The 19073-nt window shown below is 38.4% G+C and overlaps 1 protein-coding gene across 1 annotated transcript in view; it reads right to left on the minus strand.

The window, feature by feature from the left end:
- The window catches only part of NCKAP5 (NCK associated protein 5), a 650664-nt gene that overhangs the window by 494891 nt on the left and 136700 nt on the right, over positions 1 to 19073 (minus strand). Inside the window, exon 3 of the mRNA XM_036254823.1 lies at positions 18790 to 18923. Coding sequence (XP_036110716.1) covers positions 18790 to 18923 — 134 coding nt within the window. The remainder of the gene's footprint in view (positions 1 to 18789; positions 18924 to 19073) is intronic.

Below are 19073 nucleotides of genomic sequence, written 5' to 3' on the forward strand. Positions count from 1 at the left end.
AGCAATGAATAGATATACATAGATTCTCAAAGACATTAGAAGAAAAATGTCAGCATATATCCAAAACAATGACTATATTTAATGTACCATAAATGAAGACTGCACTGAAGCAAATACTGAATTTTTGATGAACCTAACATCTACTAATTGTTCTAGCATACAACAGAAATAATATATATTGTAAGGGAAAGATACACCTAAGTTGAATCCCGGCTCAGCTGTTTAGAGGCTGTGCTACCTTTTGCAAATTATTTAACCTCTCTGGGCCTTATTTTTCTTATCTGTAAAATATGAATATGAGTACTTTCTCACAGGATCATAAGCAATGAAATGACTTAGTTAAAGCACCCAAAAAATCAACTGTGATGAGGTCAACATTCAATAAATATTAGCTCACTTGCTCTTTTGTAGGTAACAGAAACAGGAAATGGTATACGGTAAAAAATAAGGGCCAGGCTATCTGAGTTAAAATCCCAGCTATACTAACATTCAAATTATATGACAATGGGTAAGTTATTTACCCATGTGAGCCTCAGTTTCCTCAGCTGTAAAAGACAGATAATATGAACATCTTCAAAAGAATGCTGTTATAAGAATTAAATTACATGTAGCATTATGGTCCCTCAATGAAGGGACATGTTTGTGTTTTGTTTCACTGCTATCCCTTTGTACCTAGTACAGTACCTGGTAAATAGTAAGTTCTCCTTAAAAGTTAAGAAAAAGAAATGAATTAGACATATGCATCTCACATATCTTATGTTTAAGGGTCATCATGGAAGTTTCAAGTGTGCAGTTTCGCTTCTATTCACATCTAAGAGTTCTCTCCTTGTGCATTTATTATATTTTTTCTTGTATTTATTTAATTAATTTATTTTTGTTGCAGATGTTTCTCCTTTTCCCCCCAGACTCTCTCCTCCCTATGCTGCCCCCTCCACCATGCCCCCTAGCCAAGCACTGTTGTCTATGTCCATTGGTTATGCACACATGCATATAAGTTCTTTAGTTTATCTCATCCCTCCCCCCAACCCTCATCTCTGACGTTTGTCAGTCAGACCCATACTCCTTTCTATGTCTTTGGGTCTGTTTTGTTCATCAACTTCTTCTTGTTAATTACATTCCACAAATAAGTGAGATCATATGGTACTTGTCTTTCTCTGATTGGCTTATTTCGCTTAGCATAATGCTTTCCAGGTCCCTCCATGTCCTCTCAAAGGATAAGAGATCTTTCTTTCCTAAAGCTCCATAGTACTCCACTTTTTAATCCACTCCTCCACACTTGGGCTGTTTCCAGATCTTAGCTATTGTAAATAGTGCTGGTATGGACAAGGGAGTACATATATTCTTTCTGATTGGTGTTTCAGGCTGCTTAGGATATATTCCTAGAAGTGGGAACACTGGGTCAAATGGAAGTTCAATTTTTAATATTTTGAGGAAACACCATATTGTTTTCCATAGTGGCTGCATCAGTCTGCATTCCCACCAGCAGGTACTAGAGTCCTCTTTTCTCCACACCCTCACCGGCACTTGTTGTTTGATGATTTGTTGTTGGCAGCCATTCTGGCAGGTGTGAGGTGATACCTCATAGTTCTTTTAACTTGCATTTCTCTGATGATTAGTGACATTGAGCATTTTTTCATATGTCTCTTGGCCATTTGTATGTCCTGTTGGGTGAAGTGTCTAGTTAGGTCCTCTGCCCATTTTTTTTAATTGGATTCTTTGTCTTCCTTTTGTTGAGGTGTATGAGTACTCTACACATTTTGGAAATTAACCCCTTATCCGATGTATCATTGGCGATTATGGTCTCCATATAGTGGGTTTCATTTCCATTTTGATACTTGTTTCTTTTGCTGTGCAGCAGCTTTTACATTTGATGTAGTCCCATGTATTAATTTTTTCCTTTATTTCTCTTGACTTATGCATTGTATCACTGAAAAACCTGCTGTGTGTGATGTCTGAAACTTTGTTGCCTACATTTTCTTCTAAGATTTTTATGGATTCACAAGTCACATTTAAGTCTTTTATCCATTTTGAGTTTATTCTTGTGTATGTTGTAAGTTGGTGGTCTAGTTTCATTTTTCTGCATTTAGCTGTCCAGTTTTCCCCACATTATTTATTAAAGAAGCTATCTTTACTCATTGTATGCTCTTGCCAAATTTGTCAAATATTAATCGAGCATAATGTCTTGGGTCAATTTTCAGGTTCTCTGTTCTGTTCCATTGATCTATATATCTGTTCTTGTGCCAGTACCAGGCTGTTTTGATTACAATGACTTTGTAGTATAACCTGATATCTGGTATTGTGATCCCTCCTACTTTGTCCTTCTTTTTCAAGATTGCTGTGGCTATTCAGGGTCGTTTGGTTCCATATAAACTTTTGAAGTTTTTTTTCCTAGTTCCGTGAAATATGTCGTTGGTATTTTAATGGGGATTGCATTGAATCTATAGATTGCTTTGGATAGTATAGACATTTTAATGATGCTAATTCTTCCAAACCATTGTTCAAATACTATGAACAAGGTATATGCTTCCACTTTTTTTTAATCCTCATCAGAGGACATTTTTGCATTTATTTTCAGATACAGCGGGAGGAAAAGAGAGAAACATCAATGTGAAGGAGACACACTGACTGGCTGCCACCCACACAACCCCATCCGGGGCTGGGGACAAACTGCAACTGAGGTACGTGCCCTTAGTGGGAACCAAACCCAGGACTCTCTGGTCCGCGGGCCGATGCTCTAACCACCAGACGGGGTGCTTCTACTTTTTTATATCTTCCTCTATTTCTTTTTTCAATGACCTGTAGTTTTCTGTGAAGAGGTCCTTTTCTTCTTTGGTTAAGTTTATTCCTAGGTATCTTAATCTTTTTGCCGCAATGGTAAATAAAATTGTTTTTCTTTGTTTTCTTTCTGTGAGTTCATTATTGGTGTATAAGAATACCGTCGATTTCTTGACGTTAATTTTGTATCCCGCTACCTTGCCAAATTCACCTTTAGGGTTTTCTATGTTCAGTATCATGTCATCTGCAAATAATGACAGTTTCACTTTCTTCTTTTCCAATTGGGATCCCTTTTATTTTTTCCTTCATGCCTAATTGCTGTGGCTCAGACTTCCAATACTATATTAAATAAGAGTGGCAAAAATGGGCATCCCTGTCTTGTTTCTGTTCTTAAGGGAAATGCTTTTAGTTTTTCCCCATTAAGTATGATCTTGGCTGTAGTTTTTAATATATGGTCTTTATTATGTCGAGATATGATCCTTCTATTCCCACATTGCTGAGTGTTTTTATCAGAAAATGGTGCTGGATTTTGTAGAATGCTTTTTCAGCATCTATTGATATGATCATATGGTATTTGTCTTTTATTTCGTTTATATGATGTATCACACTTATTTATCTGCGAGTATTATACCAGCTTGCATCCCTGGGATGAATCCCACTTGGTCATGGTGAATAATTTTTTCTAAATGTAATGCTGGATTTGATTTGCTAATATTTTGTTAAGGATTTGGGCATCTATGTTCATCTGGGATATTGGTCTGTTCTTTTGTTTCTTTGTAGTGTCTTTATCCAGTTTTGGAATTGGAATTACCCTGCCCTAATAAAATGAGTTTGGAAGTCATCCTTCTTCTTGAATATCTTGGAATAGTTTGAGGAGAATAGGTGTTGGTTCTTCTTTGAATATTTGGTAAAACTCCCCAGTGAAGCCATCCAGGCCCGGGCTTTTGTTTGCTGGGACATTCTTGATTACATCTTCAATTTCCTTAGTTGTTATTGGTCTGTTCAAGTTTTCTATTTCTTCCCAGTTCAGTTTTGGTAGACTATGTGTTTCCAGAAATTTGTTCATAGTATTTATTAACGATCCTTTATATTTCTATGGTGTCAGTTGTTACTTCTCCTCTTTCATTTCTGATTGTGTTTATTTGGGTCCTCTCTCTTTGTTTCTTGGTGAGTCTAGCTAAGGGTCCATCATTCTTCTTTATCTTTTCAAAAACCAGCTCTGTTTCATTGATCTTTTGAATTAATTTTTAGTTTCTATGTCATTTATTTCTGCTCTGATCTTTACTATTTCTTTTCTTCTACTTACCCTGGGGTTTTCTTTTTGTTTTCTTTCTAGTTCTTTAATTTGTGAGGTAAGATAGTCAATTAGAAATTTTCCTTATTTCCTGAGGTAGGCCTGTAGTGCTATGAACTTCCCTCTCAGAACTGCTTTCACTGCATCCCATAGATTTTGTGTTGTTGTGTTTTCATTTTCATTGGTTTCCAGGAAATTTTTAATTTCTTCCTTGATCTCCTTGATAACCCATTCATTGTTTTTTTCTTTTTCTTTTCTTTCTTCTCACTCGAGGACATTTTTCCATTTTTTATTCAGATGGAAAGACAGGAAGAGAGAGAGAAAAACATTGACGTGAAAGGGACACATCAAGTGGCTGCCACCCACATGACCCAACCAGGGCCAGGGACAAACTGCAACCAAAGTACATGCCCTTAGCAGGAACCGAACCTGGGCCTCTCCAGACTGCAGGCCGACACTCTAACCGCTGAGCCAAATCATCCAGGGCCCATTCATTATTCAATAACACTGTGATCTGAGAAGATGCTTGATATGATTTTAATCTTCTTGAACTTCTAGAGACTTACTTAGCTTGTGTCCTAACATGTGGTCTGTCTTTGAAAATGTCCCATGTGCACTTGAGAAGAATGTGAATTCTGTAGTTTTGGGGTGTAATTCTCTGTATATATCTATTAAATCCATTTGATCTAGTGCATCATTTAGAGTCCTTGTTAATTTCTTGTCTAGAGGATCTATCCATTGATGTCAGTGGGGTGTTGTAGTCCCCTGCTATGATTATATTGCTATTGATTTGTACTTTGAAGTCCTTCAGAAGTTTTTAAATATATTTTGGTGCTCCTATATTGGGTGCATATATGTTTACCAAGGTTATAATTTAAATATAATTTTCCTGTTGAACAGATCTTTTCAATATTATGTAGTGGCCTTCTTTGTCTCTAGTTATGTCCTTTATTTTTAAGTCTATCTTATTGGATATGAGAATTGCTACACTGCTCTTTTTTCCTTTCCATTTTCTTGAAAGATTTTTTTCCATCTCTTCATTTTCAACCTATGTGAGTCTTTTGTTGTGACATGGGTCTCTTATAAACAACATACATGTGAGTCATGCTTTCTTATCCAATCAGCTACTCTGTGTTTTGATCAGAGCTTTCAATCCATTTACATTTAAGGTTATTATTAATATGTACTTATTTATTGCCATTTTGTTTAATGTGGTTATATTTTTCTTTCCGTTTCTTCTACTAATTACAGCAGTCTTTTAGCATTTCTTGCAGTGCTGGTGTGGTGCAAATATATTCCCTTAGCCTTTTTTTGTCTGGGAAGCTATTTATTTCACCTTTGATTTTGAATGATAGCCTTGCTGAGAGAGTAGTCTTAGATTCAGATCCTTGTTTTTTATTACCTTAATTATTTCATGCCATTCTCTTCTGGCCTGTAATGTTTCTATTGAGAAGTCTGCTAAAAGTCTTATGGGGGTTCCTTTGTAGGTAACCTGTTGCTTATCTCTTGTTGCCTTTAGGATTCTCTCTTTATATTTAATTTTTGGCATTTTAATTTTTATGTGTCTTGGTGTGGGCCTGTTTGGGTGCTTCTTACTTGGGGCTCTCTGTGTTCTTATAATTGTATGCCTTTTTCCTTCACCAAGTTAGGAAAGTTTTCTGTCACTATTTTTTCAAGTACCTTCTCTAATGGTTACCCTTGCTCATTTTCTTCTTCTTCTGGTATTTCCATTATGTGGATGTTGTTACGCTGAATATTGTCCCATAGTTCTTAGTCTAGCTTCCTGGTTTGTTTTTTTTTTAAATTGTTCTTTCTTTTTGCTTCTGATTGGACAATTTTTTCTACCCTGTCTTCTAATTCACTGATCCAATGCTCAGCATCCTCTACTCTGCTGGTTATTCTGTCCAATGTGTTCTTTATTTCTGCTATGTCATTCTTCATTTCCAATTGGTTGATTTTCAATGCTTCTCTATCTTTATTCATACTTTTGAGCTTCCTCATGATTATTACTCTGAACCTGCCTCTAATATCTTGCTCAATTTATTCCCTTTCATTTATTTCATCTTCTGTTGAATCATCTTGTCCTTTTATTTGGGATATGTTTCTTTGTTTCAACATTTTGGCTTTTTCAGTGGGTTTTGGAGCTTGCCAAATTTTCTCTGCGGGTGTTGGTGTTCCATTGGTAGTGGCTCCCTCTACTGGGTTTGGATGAGTGTGTGAGCACCCACATTAAACACCGCTGTCAAGTCTTACTTTCCTGTGTAGATCTGCAAGCCCATGCAAGGTTCAGTTATCTTCTAGCTTTGTGCCTAGAGGCTATTAGTCACAGTTACTTGATGTGCCTTAGGTTGTAGCCCTGAACTGAGTGAAAAAAATCCCTGAGGTGTTCAAGGTAAGAGGATTTTCAGAGGGTAAGGCAGATGCTTGCTGGCTATTAATGAGCCTCACTTTGCATGTATCTGGCATGGCCAGGTGGTGTTAAATTCCTGATGGAGGGGCTGTTGCCTCTCCCTGGGGCTCTCAGACTCTTTGAGTAAGACGGCTTCTGTACTGTGAGTGAGTGATTCAGCCCAAAACTCCCAGTGCTCTCCAAATCCTGAGTCTGTCCACACAGTTTGAGTCCAGTCGGTCCTCCCTGAGCCAGAGCCGAAGGTGAGTGGCTGTAGTTAGTTTAGTGCTCTGTCCTGGCCCTCTGGGCTGTGGAGCCGGTTTGGGATTTTAAGCCCGAGGAAGCTGCTCACAGCTAAAATAGCTGCTGTCCGTGGGCTGGGTGCACCTAGCCTGCCTCCTCGAGTCTCTGCAGTTCCTACCAGGCTCGATTTCATGTCCTCTTTCTGACTGTGTTTATATGGGTCCTCTCTAACTGCTTTTCTGTTGGTTTTTCCTGACGATTTGTCTTTATTTTAGTTGTAATTCCAGTTTGGTCCTGGGAGATGTTCTGTATGGTTTCCATTCACGCTCCCACCATTTTGGAATCTGTCTCTCCTTGTGAATTTAGACTTACTCCTTCACTTCCCTAAGTTTTATTACATGATGGATAGTTACTGTCATCTTAGTCTCCAAGGTCCTGGCCTTTCCCAAACTGGGCTTTAGGTGCACTGAGGCAGTAACTACTGGCTTACTCCTCTCCTACTCAATTCTTTACTCAAGACAGACTGTTTAGAAAGTCTGAGTTGGCAGAACCGTGAAGTCATTCAAATCTATTACAAAGACCTGTAGGGTATTTCCTAATAACATATCATGTGCTTTGGTGATTGTTTCTGAAAAGGCAATAGACTTGTAAGCGTTTATATGTGTCATGCATATTGGAAGTATAGTAAATATATTAGTACTTCACTGGGGACTCTCAAGACAATAATGTAAATTGCTGAGGGAATAGAAATCAATTCTTAAAGTGTTTCTGACATCAAAGGTGACTGCTGGGCTTCAGAAAAAGGTTCCAAGTTAGAATGACTTACGTGATTGAGATATTCATAAGATAACACTGCAAAGGTAGGCCAGACATTCTTCCAGTATCCAAGATACAAGGGAATGATAAAGGCCTGATTCAAATGGCTGGTGTGCTTAGATGAGGGCCTGAGAGGGACTGAGCTCCAGAAACACACTGTAAGGCCTGTTTTTGTTTTCTCTTCTCTTAACCTAAAATGTTCTTCCTTCAGTTCTCTATTGAATCCTCACCTACATAACCTCAATATCCATCTCAAATGAATCCCTTTCTTGCTTGCAGAGTTTTCTTAGATCATTTTTTCTCCCTTTCTTGCAGCAAAGATTTGATTTTGTCTAAGTTAGTTTCAGGTTTTTTTTTTGTGTTTTTTTTTTAATTTTATTATTATTATTGTGATTCTGTCTTTACCATATGATCCATAGGGACAGGGAAAATGACTTATTTTGTGCACACACCCCCACCTTGTTTAACATAGAATCAAACCAATTGTGTCATTTAAAAAAAATTGTTATACTTTTTTTGTTAATCCTCACCCAAGAATACACTTACATTTATCTTCAGACAGAGTAGGAGAGAGAGAGACATCGACTGGCTGCCACCTGCATGACCCCAACAGGGGCCGGGGATGAACCATAGCTGAGGTATGTGCCCTTGGCCGGAGTTGAACCCAAGACTCTTTGGTCCGCAGGGCTGATGCTCTAACCACTGAGAAAAACTGACCAGGGCCATATTTTGTTCTGTTTTTTTATCCTCACCGAGGACATTTTTCCATTTTTTTTTGTTCAGATTGAGTGAGAAGGAGCAAAAGGAAGGGAGAGAGAGAGAGAAACATCAATGTGAAAGGGACACATCGAGTGGCTGCCACCCGCATGACCAACCAGGGCTGGGGACAAACTGCAACCGAAGTATGTGCCCTTAGCGGGAACCGAACCCGGGTCTCTCCGGACCGCAGGCCAACGCTCTAACCGCTGAGCCAAACCGGCCAGGGCCCATATTTTGTTCTTAATAAAGCCTGCTAAATCTTACTCTTACTGCAACAATACTATCTAAAACATTAAATTGAATAAAATTAAAATTAATTAGAAATCTGAAAATTATTTAGCTAACTTTAATGCACCAAGATGGTCAAATGCTATCTATAGTGAGGGCTCAATAAATGGTAGCTTAACACTGTAACATGGTCCATTGGAAATATTGCTTTATCCATTTATTACAACATTTACTGAGCACCTACTATACATCAGTCTAGAACCATAAGAAGTTTACAGTCTACTGCAAGGGAGATACATCATATTAAGATCCAAAAACAAAAGGAAGAAAATATATAATTATGTGATTAAAGTGTGTGTAGTAATCAAGTGAGGAAAGTGGACTGTTATGAAAGGCATCAGGTAGGAAGGATAATGTGGAACTGGGTTTTGTTAGCTAAATACATATTGTCCAAGCTGACTGCAAAGGAAAATTTTCGTCTTCTTAGCTAAATTCAATGACTATAGAGTCCAGGTAACAAATGTAATTATAATTTGATGGTAGTCTACATGTCTTCAAATACCAGTTTAATCATTAGCCCAGCCGATTGGCCCAGTACAAAAAAACATACCAAGAGGTGGAGACCACAGAAGAGGCATTAAAGATAAAATGTTTGGACTTTCCTTATTAATTTTTAAATAGGAAAATGGTAGTTCCACATTTTCCATTTAAGTTGATATAATTTCAACTTATTCCTCTGGTCCAAGTTTCTCTTAGACACAATTTCAGTCAGGCCATGATGATCGAATTTATAAAACACCACCAGTCGCAGGACACATGAACTATGATCAAGGTTGAAATCTGTATGAAATACAATTGTTTCCAATATCATTTAAAACTTCATTTCCTATCATGGATCATAAACTACAAATGAATAAATGAGGGAACAGAAGAAATAGTTGACCAGAAGTCAAAACTTCTGGGTTCTAAACAGTTGAGATTGACTTAACCATGTGACCATGAACACGTTATTTCACCTTTTAAGTTTCAACATTATATTTATGTAAATTATAGTATTACAATATGCCCAGCCTACCATGCATAAGGTTATAGTGAGAATGGAATGAAAAAAATGTAGGGAATGATTTTGGAAACTGAAAAATGAAAGAAGTGTAAAATATCATCATTTGTGTGGCCATGCTAACATTAATATTAATAAAAATGCTTATTGTAAAACCTAACAGCTTGAACTGTAATAGGAACTAACTATGTAAAAAAAAACTCATGTTTATATTTTGAGAAAATTCATCCTGTCACTGCTGCTAGTACAAACAATAGGTGAAAACCTTTGGTCGGGAGAAATGTGGAAAGATTCTGAAACACAACTGAATGAAAACTACAATATATTTATTTTGTCAAAATCCCATAACTTCAGCATTGCTAATTCCCTACTTTATTCTGAGAAAACATTCTTAAAACTTGAGGCTGTTTGTTAGTAGCAGATGTAGACCTTCATAATAAGAACCATCTTAACTGAATTATTTTTCACAAATTAAACAAAGGATCCTAGAGAACAGTCCCAAGTGTATACAATCAGCACTCAAAAGACATACTCTGCAGGAATACCATTCATTAAACACACTGCTTATAGACTAAAAGGTAATCAGAATAACACTCCTCACCACTGAGACTCCGACCATAGAAAGCCTGGTATAAATGTTATTGGAGGGTCATGAAACACTCTCTGAAAGTAAACTTTTCCCTGAGGGAAGTAAACTTTCAATGCACCAAATTCCATTTAGTGCCCTGCAGATAGGAATGCTGCAAAGGATATTCTGAAACAGGCAACTCATCTTTTATAGCTGAGTACTCTATCAGAGAAGACCAGGAATAGAAATTGAGTCTTCATCCTCCCAGGCCATCATAGTTTATAACTTTAAGAATGATGACTATTATCAAAATTTTAAAGATCCCCAGGAATGGCCATTCTGCAACCTCTCTTGGAAGCAAATTTCTGTCATAAACACACTATCTGTAAACTCTTTCCAGGTTTGTAACCTAAGTCTTTCATAGCACAATGCGGGCTGCACCTTTCTTTCTTCATCCACCAAATACATATTGACTGTCTATTGGTAGTAGTATTAGGTGGGTTATGGGAAATATGAGAAACATTCTCTGCCCCTTGGATATGCAACAGCAACCTTTAACTCTTTATTTAAATCATTATTAAGAGCAACGTATGGAAATAGCTGCCAATTTGTAGAAAATATGGAGGACAGAGGAACATGTTGAATTGCCCTAAGAATAGTAATCAACACATTTAGGCTGTAAGAAACTCATTTGGTCAACAGATAAATCTGAAGAAGAAGCAAGTGATGGAGGGCACCTATTGATTAAAGGAAACCTAAAAGATTTGGTCAATTTTATGACAAACAGGCAAGAGTCAGAGGATCAAGGGACACACATTAAATGTTAAAACAATAAAAACAGAGAGATTACTGCTACAAGGGCAAGAAAGTAGTTACTTATTGGGAAAAGATAAAGGTGAGGTTGACAAGAGGCACCAGGAGGGATTCTAGGTGCTGACAGAATTTTCTTCTTGACTTGATGTTGATCATAAGAGTGTTCACCTGAGAACAATTCATTAAGCTGAATATTTGTTTTGTGCATGCTTTTGGTATCTGTGTTTTTCAAAAAGCATTTATTAACATGGAGAAACTAGAACTCTCTAAACATTACTAGTGGGAAAGGAAAATGGCACAACTACCTTGCATAACCGGCAGTTTTTTTATCAAGTTAAACATATGTTTACTTTAAGACTCGGTAATCCCATTCCTAGTTATCTGCCTCAAAGGAGGGAAAACAACAACTAAGACCCACGCATGAAAATTGCATGTTTATAGGTACTTTATACTAACCTAGAACTGGAAGAAACTAACCAGAAGTTGAACAGGTCAATACAAGGTGGTGCTCGTACACATCAGCATTACTAAACAATGCTGATGTATGCAACATCAAGGTTGGATCTCAAATAACATGCTAAGTGGAAAAAGCCAGATACAGAAAAGTTAAATGCTTTATAACTTCAATTGTAAGACTTTCTGGAAAAAGTAAAACTAAAAACTATAGGGAGATAAATCAGAGCAGTCCTTGCCAGGGACTTGGGGGATGGAGAGGAAACTGATAACACAGAGAAATGAGGGAACTCTTCAGGGGCATGAAATATTTTATACCTTGAATACATAATGGTATCTGCTTGTCAAAAATAATCAAACCATATATCTAAAAATGGATTTTCTGTAAATCTGACCACAAAAAGCATTTGTTATAGGGAATAACGATAAAGTTTCTAATTAAGGGGAAAAAACATATTCTTCTATATTTTGCATTTATTTCTTATAAGAAAAAGTGTGTTGGGGTTAGGGATGGTAACCCTGAGAATCGTAATAGGTGATTGAAAATAAATGTATACCGGAGAGACTAAATCACTAGTGTTTTTTTTACTGATGGCTATTTCTTCAGAGAAATTGTTTAGAAGTGAAAAACAATTCTGGTTGTCATAAAGTTCTGTCTCTTCGGGCTTTTCTCCAAACCAGTTCAAATAAATCCTAAAGCAGACAACATCAGAGCCAAGAGCAATAATGGTTATGTCTACGGCACAGAAACTTAGCTTCCTTTTGCCCATCAAGTTCCTCAGTATTCAATTTTGGCTGTCCTCACCAGAAATATTTCATCCCAGCTTGGCAGCTTTCTAATCTCCACTTCTCCCGAGTCAGATAACCAACAAAGACCTGATGAAAGCGCAGCCCCACTGCGAAGACATGAGGGCAGCGAGCCCTCGGCCCAGAGGCCTGGTTGCTAGAGCTTCAAGAGGCCTGGTCCTAACAGCACAATTATAATTTCACCCAAGACATGCATTTCCGTTCCAATACACCGTCTTTCCATACGCGATAAAAGCATTGCAAAACTATAATGCAAGTCAACTCCCTCGTTGTACAAATGAGCGAACTGTGATCCAGAAAGGTCGAACGACTTAACCAAAGTTATTGAGCTAGTTGGAAGTGGGGCTACAATCAGGTCCTAGAAAACTAATTTAATAGGAAAGTGCTCTTTGAAAGGAACTTGGAACTATATACTCTGTATTAATATTGTTTTCTCAACCGGCAACAAATAATAGGCAATATAACGTTTCTCGTCTACTCAATGACATATAGCTCCGTTAAGTATTTAAGAGGAAACTTGTGGCCGTGCCATCATGTCTCAGAAACAGAAAAGCAAGGAAACCAGGGACCGGTCGGCAGTTCGAGAACAGCTGTTCAGGAGCCGAGAATGGCCTTTCTCTACACGGCTGGCTGCACCTCCCCCGGCTGGAGCGGAGAGAGCCCCCACACTAGATCACTAAGATGCACTTCCCACATCCACACATGAGCCACAGCATGCTAACCAGGCATTTTAAAAGATGCCATTTGAGCCCTGGCCAGTTTGGCTCAGCGGTTAGAGTGTCGGCCTGCGGTCCGGAGAGACCCGGGTTCGGTTCCCGCTAAGGGCACGTACTTCGGTTGCAGTTTGTCCCCGGCCCTGGTTGGTCGTGCGGGTGGCAGCCACTCGATGTGTCGCTTCACGTCGATGTTTCTCTCTCTCTCTCTCCTTCCTCTCTCTCCCTCCCACTCTATCTGTACAAAAAATGGAAAAATATCCTCGGGTGAGGATAAAAAAAAAATAAATAAATAAAAGATGCCATTTGAAATCTTTTCTCCCGCCCATTGTAATTTGAAGAAAATGTATCATCTGACCAATGTCGCCCTGCCATTTTAAATTCCTGGTAGATGTACTCCGGGGAGCAGGTGACAGGCCCCCATTTTCATGAAGTCTCAGCCAGAAACGTTGCTGACAGTGTGGAAACAGCAACTCCGAATTGAAAGCAAACTGGCCCCCGACTCCCCAGGCGGAGGGGGCGCCCAGAAAGCTTCTGCGAGAGGCCGAGGAACGCGAGAGGGAAACACACACGGAGGCGGCGGCAGAGAGCTCCTGCTTGTCCACAGGTCAGCTGACAGTTTTCTTACCTTGTGATGTTTCATTCTTAACGATGTAGAGAAAATGTTCTTTTAATGTACCAGACAGATATAGAGGCAGGAGGGAATACGTGGGTAGAACATTTAAGGGCATATTATCCTCTTCAACACACACTTCTAGGCCATGTGCCTACAACTTCCAAATGGGCAGCGGAAAATGAACCCTAGCATTCCATAAAGTCTCTGAGAGCTGATAATGTAAACAGCAACCAGTGAACAAGGTAAGCAGTAAAACTCTCCATTTCCGTCTCCTTGAAGTCCAGCGTGCAGCGGACTGCAGTTAAACACAGCAATCAACTGCGATAGGAGAAAACCCCATTATAGTGAGCAAAGCAATAGCTTCAAGGCGACAGATAACAGTGCAGGGAGAGAAGGTCAAAACAGGTGCAGAGAAATCCTGGAGGTTGAGAGTGAAAGCTTGGACTCTATTTGGGTGATTTTTAACTATCCTAGTCAATTATGGGTGACACAGCTTAATTGTTCCCTTTACTTAAATTTATACTGCATAATTTAAACACATACACACAGAGAGAGAGAGAGAGAGAATTTTTCAAGGCTACAGAGAAACACTAATTGATTCCTAATGATGCTTTGGGTGAAATGTGGTTTGCTAACTGTCAATAGTTTACAAAATATGTCTGCCTGGTGGTGGCTCTACCAGATTAATTGATTCTAATTTAAAGCTACAAATATATTGCAGAATAGAGCAGTCACATGATACACATGTGTATTATTGCTAGTGTCACTGCAAAATCATTAATTTCATCTAGCGTGACTCATGCCTTTGTATGATAACACGCTCACTACAAACATGAAGTCTGGCTGTCCTGAATTTAGACAAAATTTTCCTTCATTTATAACTAATCTATACATGTTTTGATCACGTATGTATACAAGGCTTATCTGTCTGGGTTGTACATGTTTTTGAAAATACATACTGTATTCTTCTAACTTATTGCACACTTAATAAGAGTGGTTCATTATCTGATAAGAAGAGCCGCTTCCAATAATTAGCTGTTTCCAAAGGAATCAACTCTAATACAAATCATACATGGTTTGCATGAAATCAGCACTCTGTAGACTTGCTTGTTTCTTCCTAAATCTGTTTTGTTTAAAATCACTGTTTTTTCCACCTCGATGCACCACACAGTGGACCTGAAAGTACTTCTCCAGGTGAATCTAACTGAAGCATAAACACTTCCTTCACTCAAGGTTGAGAAATGGGACTGGGCTTCAAAGACTACTATCTTTGCATAGCCTTGGGCCATGCCGTCAACCTTGGCTAGCTGGACAATCACAGTTCAAGGAAACAGGGAGGGTGGGAACTGTTGGAATTATAGGGGGTCACAAAGCTATTCCCATATAAAATATGCCCAGCTAAGTGTACCACACAAACAATGGGATAAATGAGCATTATGACATCTGAAAAGCATCTCTGATTTATATAAACAAATAATGATACAAAGAAAGGGCAGCCCTAATTACAATACCACCACCTGCCTCCTAAAAAGTACCACCTTACTGAAATACTCCAGCTATAGGGAAAGCTTACTTTGAAAGCATTTTTTCTTCTCTGCATTTACATGAAAGAAGGTGCATGGTTTGAGTCAAGTTTGTGATGGCCTCCTGTGTCACCCCCAGTGCAGGCAATTTCTGAGTTATGAGCTTAGAGCTGATTATGTAACCTCGGGTCTATCTTTATAACACCCCCCCCCCCCCAATTTTGGACCACTGCTGATCATTATACCCTAATCAGAGCTCAAGAGAGAATAAGGGATTATAGATGAAGGTTTGATGGTGACATAAAAGAGAACTAAGCATTCAAATATTTTCATAGATTTTTATCATTTAAGTGATCCCATTACTCGTCACCAGAGATGATAAAAAATGTTCAAGTTTGCGTTTAAGCCTACAGGCCCATCACCTAGTTGAAACTGCATAAGCTCAAGCCTGGACTAATTCTCCTAAATCTGACAGCTGAATTCTAATTCCCTCACACACCCAATGGTCTCAGCTTCTCACTTCTCACCAATATATCACCTCCTCCCTGAATCTGAGACTGAGAATCTCCTTAATTACTCTACTGTTCAGATATTCCCATGGCTACAATGTCATCAAACATACCAGGAAAATACTTCATCCAACTCAGCCCAGGCTTTAGCATCTCATGTCTCCATGTTCCAGGTTCACAAAGTATTACAAAATGTATCTATTTAGATGGTGCCATGAACTTGCAGTATACCGTTTGACCTGAGAATCTTGAGCACTGGAGCTCACCTTATTTGCATGGACCTAGCACTCCTAATTCATGTACTGTGAAATCCAGAAGCTGCCTCACTTTGTAGATACAAAGCAGTACTACTTCTAAGAATGAATCCTAATTTGTACCATCTTGGGCCCTTTTCTATTCTATCTTTCAAAGCTATCTAAAAGGAGCTATATGATTTTATTACTCTGTAAGGAGCAGTAACCTTTGTCTATAAAATAAGAAGTGCAATCCTCTTGTTTTCCTTTATACCTTCTCTGCCAGGCATCTTAGAGCTATATTAAATACTCACTCTCAGAAAATGTGTTGGGCTACATGAGTGTAAGTCCTTGCCACACTCCCCATTTGTGGTCTTTATTTCCTGTTTTCATTTTATCAGCGTTATTGTAAAACAATCTTTTACATCATAAGCCACTTCACATCCTTTGGAAAGCTAAGTTATTAGCGTGATTTTAAAAAGTAACCTCACCCAATGAACAATACTAAAGAAAGTCCAAATCTCAAAGTCCACATCTCAGATATCATGATGTACAAAATAAACTCATCAACCCAGAATAAAGGGAGAACGTTGTGAATACACAAGTTTTTGATTCAATACAATAATTTAGATTATAGAAATTATTTATGTATGAGTTTAGATGTTGACCATGTCCAAGGGTAATACACCACAGACATGTTCTGTAATACTGAGAACTTTATAAGACTTAAATTACACTAAAAGAATTGTTTAAATAAACATAAGTAGAAATATCTTACAAATAAAAGTTTAAAATGTGGAAGGTAATCAGAAAATGGTTTAGCCAGTCCCATTAAATTATTGTATAAAAATCGTATCTACTGTATGTGCTTTCCTCCCATCTTCTGCTCATTTGCATTAGTTGTCTGGCTGTAACTGGACTTGAACTTTTCAGTTTCAAAAAAGCTTTACACAAGAAAACATTATACTGGGGGCAAAAAAATATTCACCAAAGCAGTACATAAAACCAGCCACTATTTGTTTAACATATAATTATTTTCTTTTTCAGCCTGTGATGAAGACTTCACTCTTGTACAACTCAAATCTGCATGGGATTGGCATTTGATTGATATCAGGTGACCTAGTATCATATAAAAATAATTTACTGTGCCATGTGCCTCATGCAATGTAAATCAATAGCTGGAATATAGAGACATCTTAATTAGACAGCACATGGGTAGCAAGATCTGCCTCGTTCTTTCCTTTATCATTAAAATGGCAAGCATTACAGTGCAGTGCTTGTTATAAAGTTGCTTTGGAGTGGGGATCTATTAGTTCAAGCTGGGAGTTACAAAGTGAGAGTCGCCGGCAAATGGGATAAAAAATCAAGCACAGGGTTTTGTGATAGCCTGTGAGGAGGGGGCATGAGCCTGTTACAACACTGACTGGTGCATTCCTATAGCACCTGTATATTATCACGGGCTTGAAGAGTTGAACAGGGTCTTGAATTAGGACTGAACACAGAGGAGTCACCCATGCTTCCTACCCTGTTCCTCCAAGAAGCCTCTAAACCAGTGTTGCACGCATGCTTGGTTTTAGCCACAGCGAGAGGAATCCTCTGAAGGCCCAACTGTGGTCTCTCTTCAAAACACGTAACAAAATGAAGAACTAGTAAACAAGCCCAGCCGGTGTGGCTCAGTGGTTGAGCATCAATCCATGCACCAAGGTCGCCGATTTAATTCCTGGTCAGGGCACATGCCCAGGTTGTGGGCCTGATCCCCAGTGGGGGGCATGCAGGAGGCAGCCAATCAATGTTCTCTCTCATCAATGTTCTCTCTCATCAATGTTTCTCTCTCTCCCTCTTCATCTCTAATACCAATAAAGAAAAAATACATTAAAAAAATTATTACACAAGCCTCATAATGAGGAAGCTATATTATCTATCACCAATCACAGCGATTTTCAACTTTTTTCATTTCATAGCACAAACACTAATTACTAAAATTCTACAGCACACCAAAAATATATTTTTTGCCGATCTGACCAAAAATAGGTAAAATTTTATTCATTCATACCAAATGGCTATTATTGTACTGGCTCTTGTCAATTATTGATTTGATATTTTAAGGGAAAAGAGGTCAGTGTCCCTAACCAAATAGTTAGGTATTGCCTGTTTTAAAAATTCTTGCAGCTCACAGGTTAAAAATTGCTTACTGGTCATATCCAAATCCTAACTGTAAATTAAAGATAAGATCCACCTAGTTTGCTCATGAAAATTTAAGGGCAGCTTCTCAAACTTGACTCTGTCTGGGAGAACCTCAGAGGAAAAACAAAAACCAAAAAATTATTTTCTTGATTTTGCAAATGGTGAAGTGAACCACAGAAATGAAAGTAAGTTGTCCCTCACAGGGTCCCAGGAGAGTAACTGCACAAGTTCGTGTTTTATCCGTGAAGCTGAATAGATTTTAAAGAACAAGCTGAACTTTCACCTAGCCCCATATTAATGATAATTGAAGACTAAAAGATTCTGACTATGCTGGAATTAAATCTAAGAAGAGGTATTTTTTCAAAATCCTCCTTTCAAATTTAAGTTCATTGATTTTTTTTTTTTTTTAATAAATATTTCCTCTAAGTCATGAGTAAGAGCTTACTGGATGAGATGATTCACTCTCTCTCTATCTTAAAATAGGATTATGAAGACCAGAGAAATTTCATCCTCCTGGCTGGCCCTTCACAGGACATGCCGATAGGCCACAAAATCACCCTTGGAATGCCATCGGGGAAGAAAAGACATCCAGGCTCAATGAAGCCAAGACTATGTGAGGTGCAAAGTAAGTTTCAGGTGCAAATGAAGGTCCAGATGCATTGGGATGGCTTGGTCAGCAGACAAGGTCGAAACTGTTAGCCCATCAGACGCAACAGAAGCTTGCACACTGGAAATTCAAGCAAAGGTGTTATTGGTGCAGGGAGCCATGCACCGTGTGAAGCAAGGAGCTCAGCTCCTAACAATACCTGGTGAACTGCTGCTGCAGGCCACGCATCTGAATCCGGTTGCGTTCAGACTCCAGTGTCACCTCCTGCAACCGCTTCTCACTCTGAAGACGTAAGTGTCTCTCCTCTTCCAATTCATGTATCAGCTTCTCGTGCTATAAAAGGCATAAAGGAAATGACTTTTAAGAAGGTGTTTCTTAAATATTATGACAAAAAATAATCAGTGATAGCTGTCAGTTCTAACTTGGATTTTATATATACATTAATTAATTTTTTCCTTGTTAAAAACCCACGAAGTAGATTCT

Source organism: Molossus molossus, unplaced genomic scaffold (assembly GCF_014108415.1).
Source record: "Molossus molossus isolate mMolMol1 unplaced genomic scaffold, mMolMol1.p scaffold_m16_p_11, whole genome shotgun sequence".
NCBI lineage: Eukaryota > Metazoa > Chordata > Mammalia > Chiroptera > Molossidae > Molossus > Molossus molossus.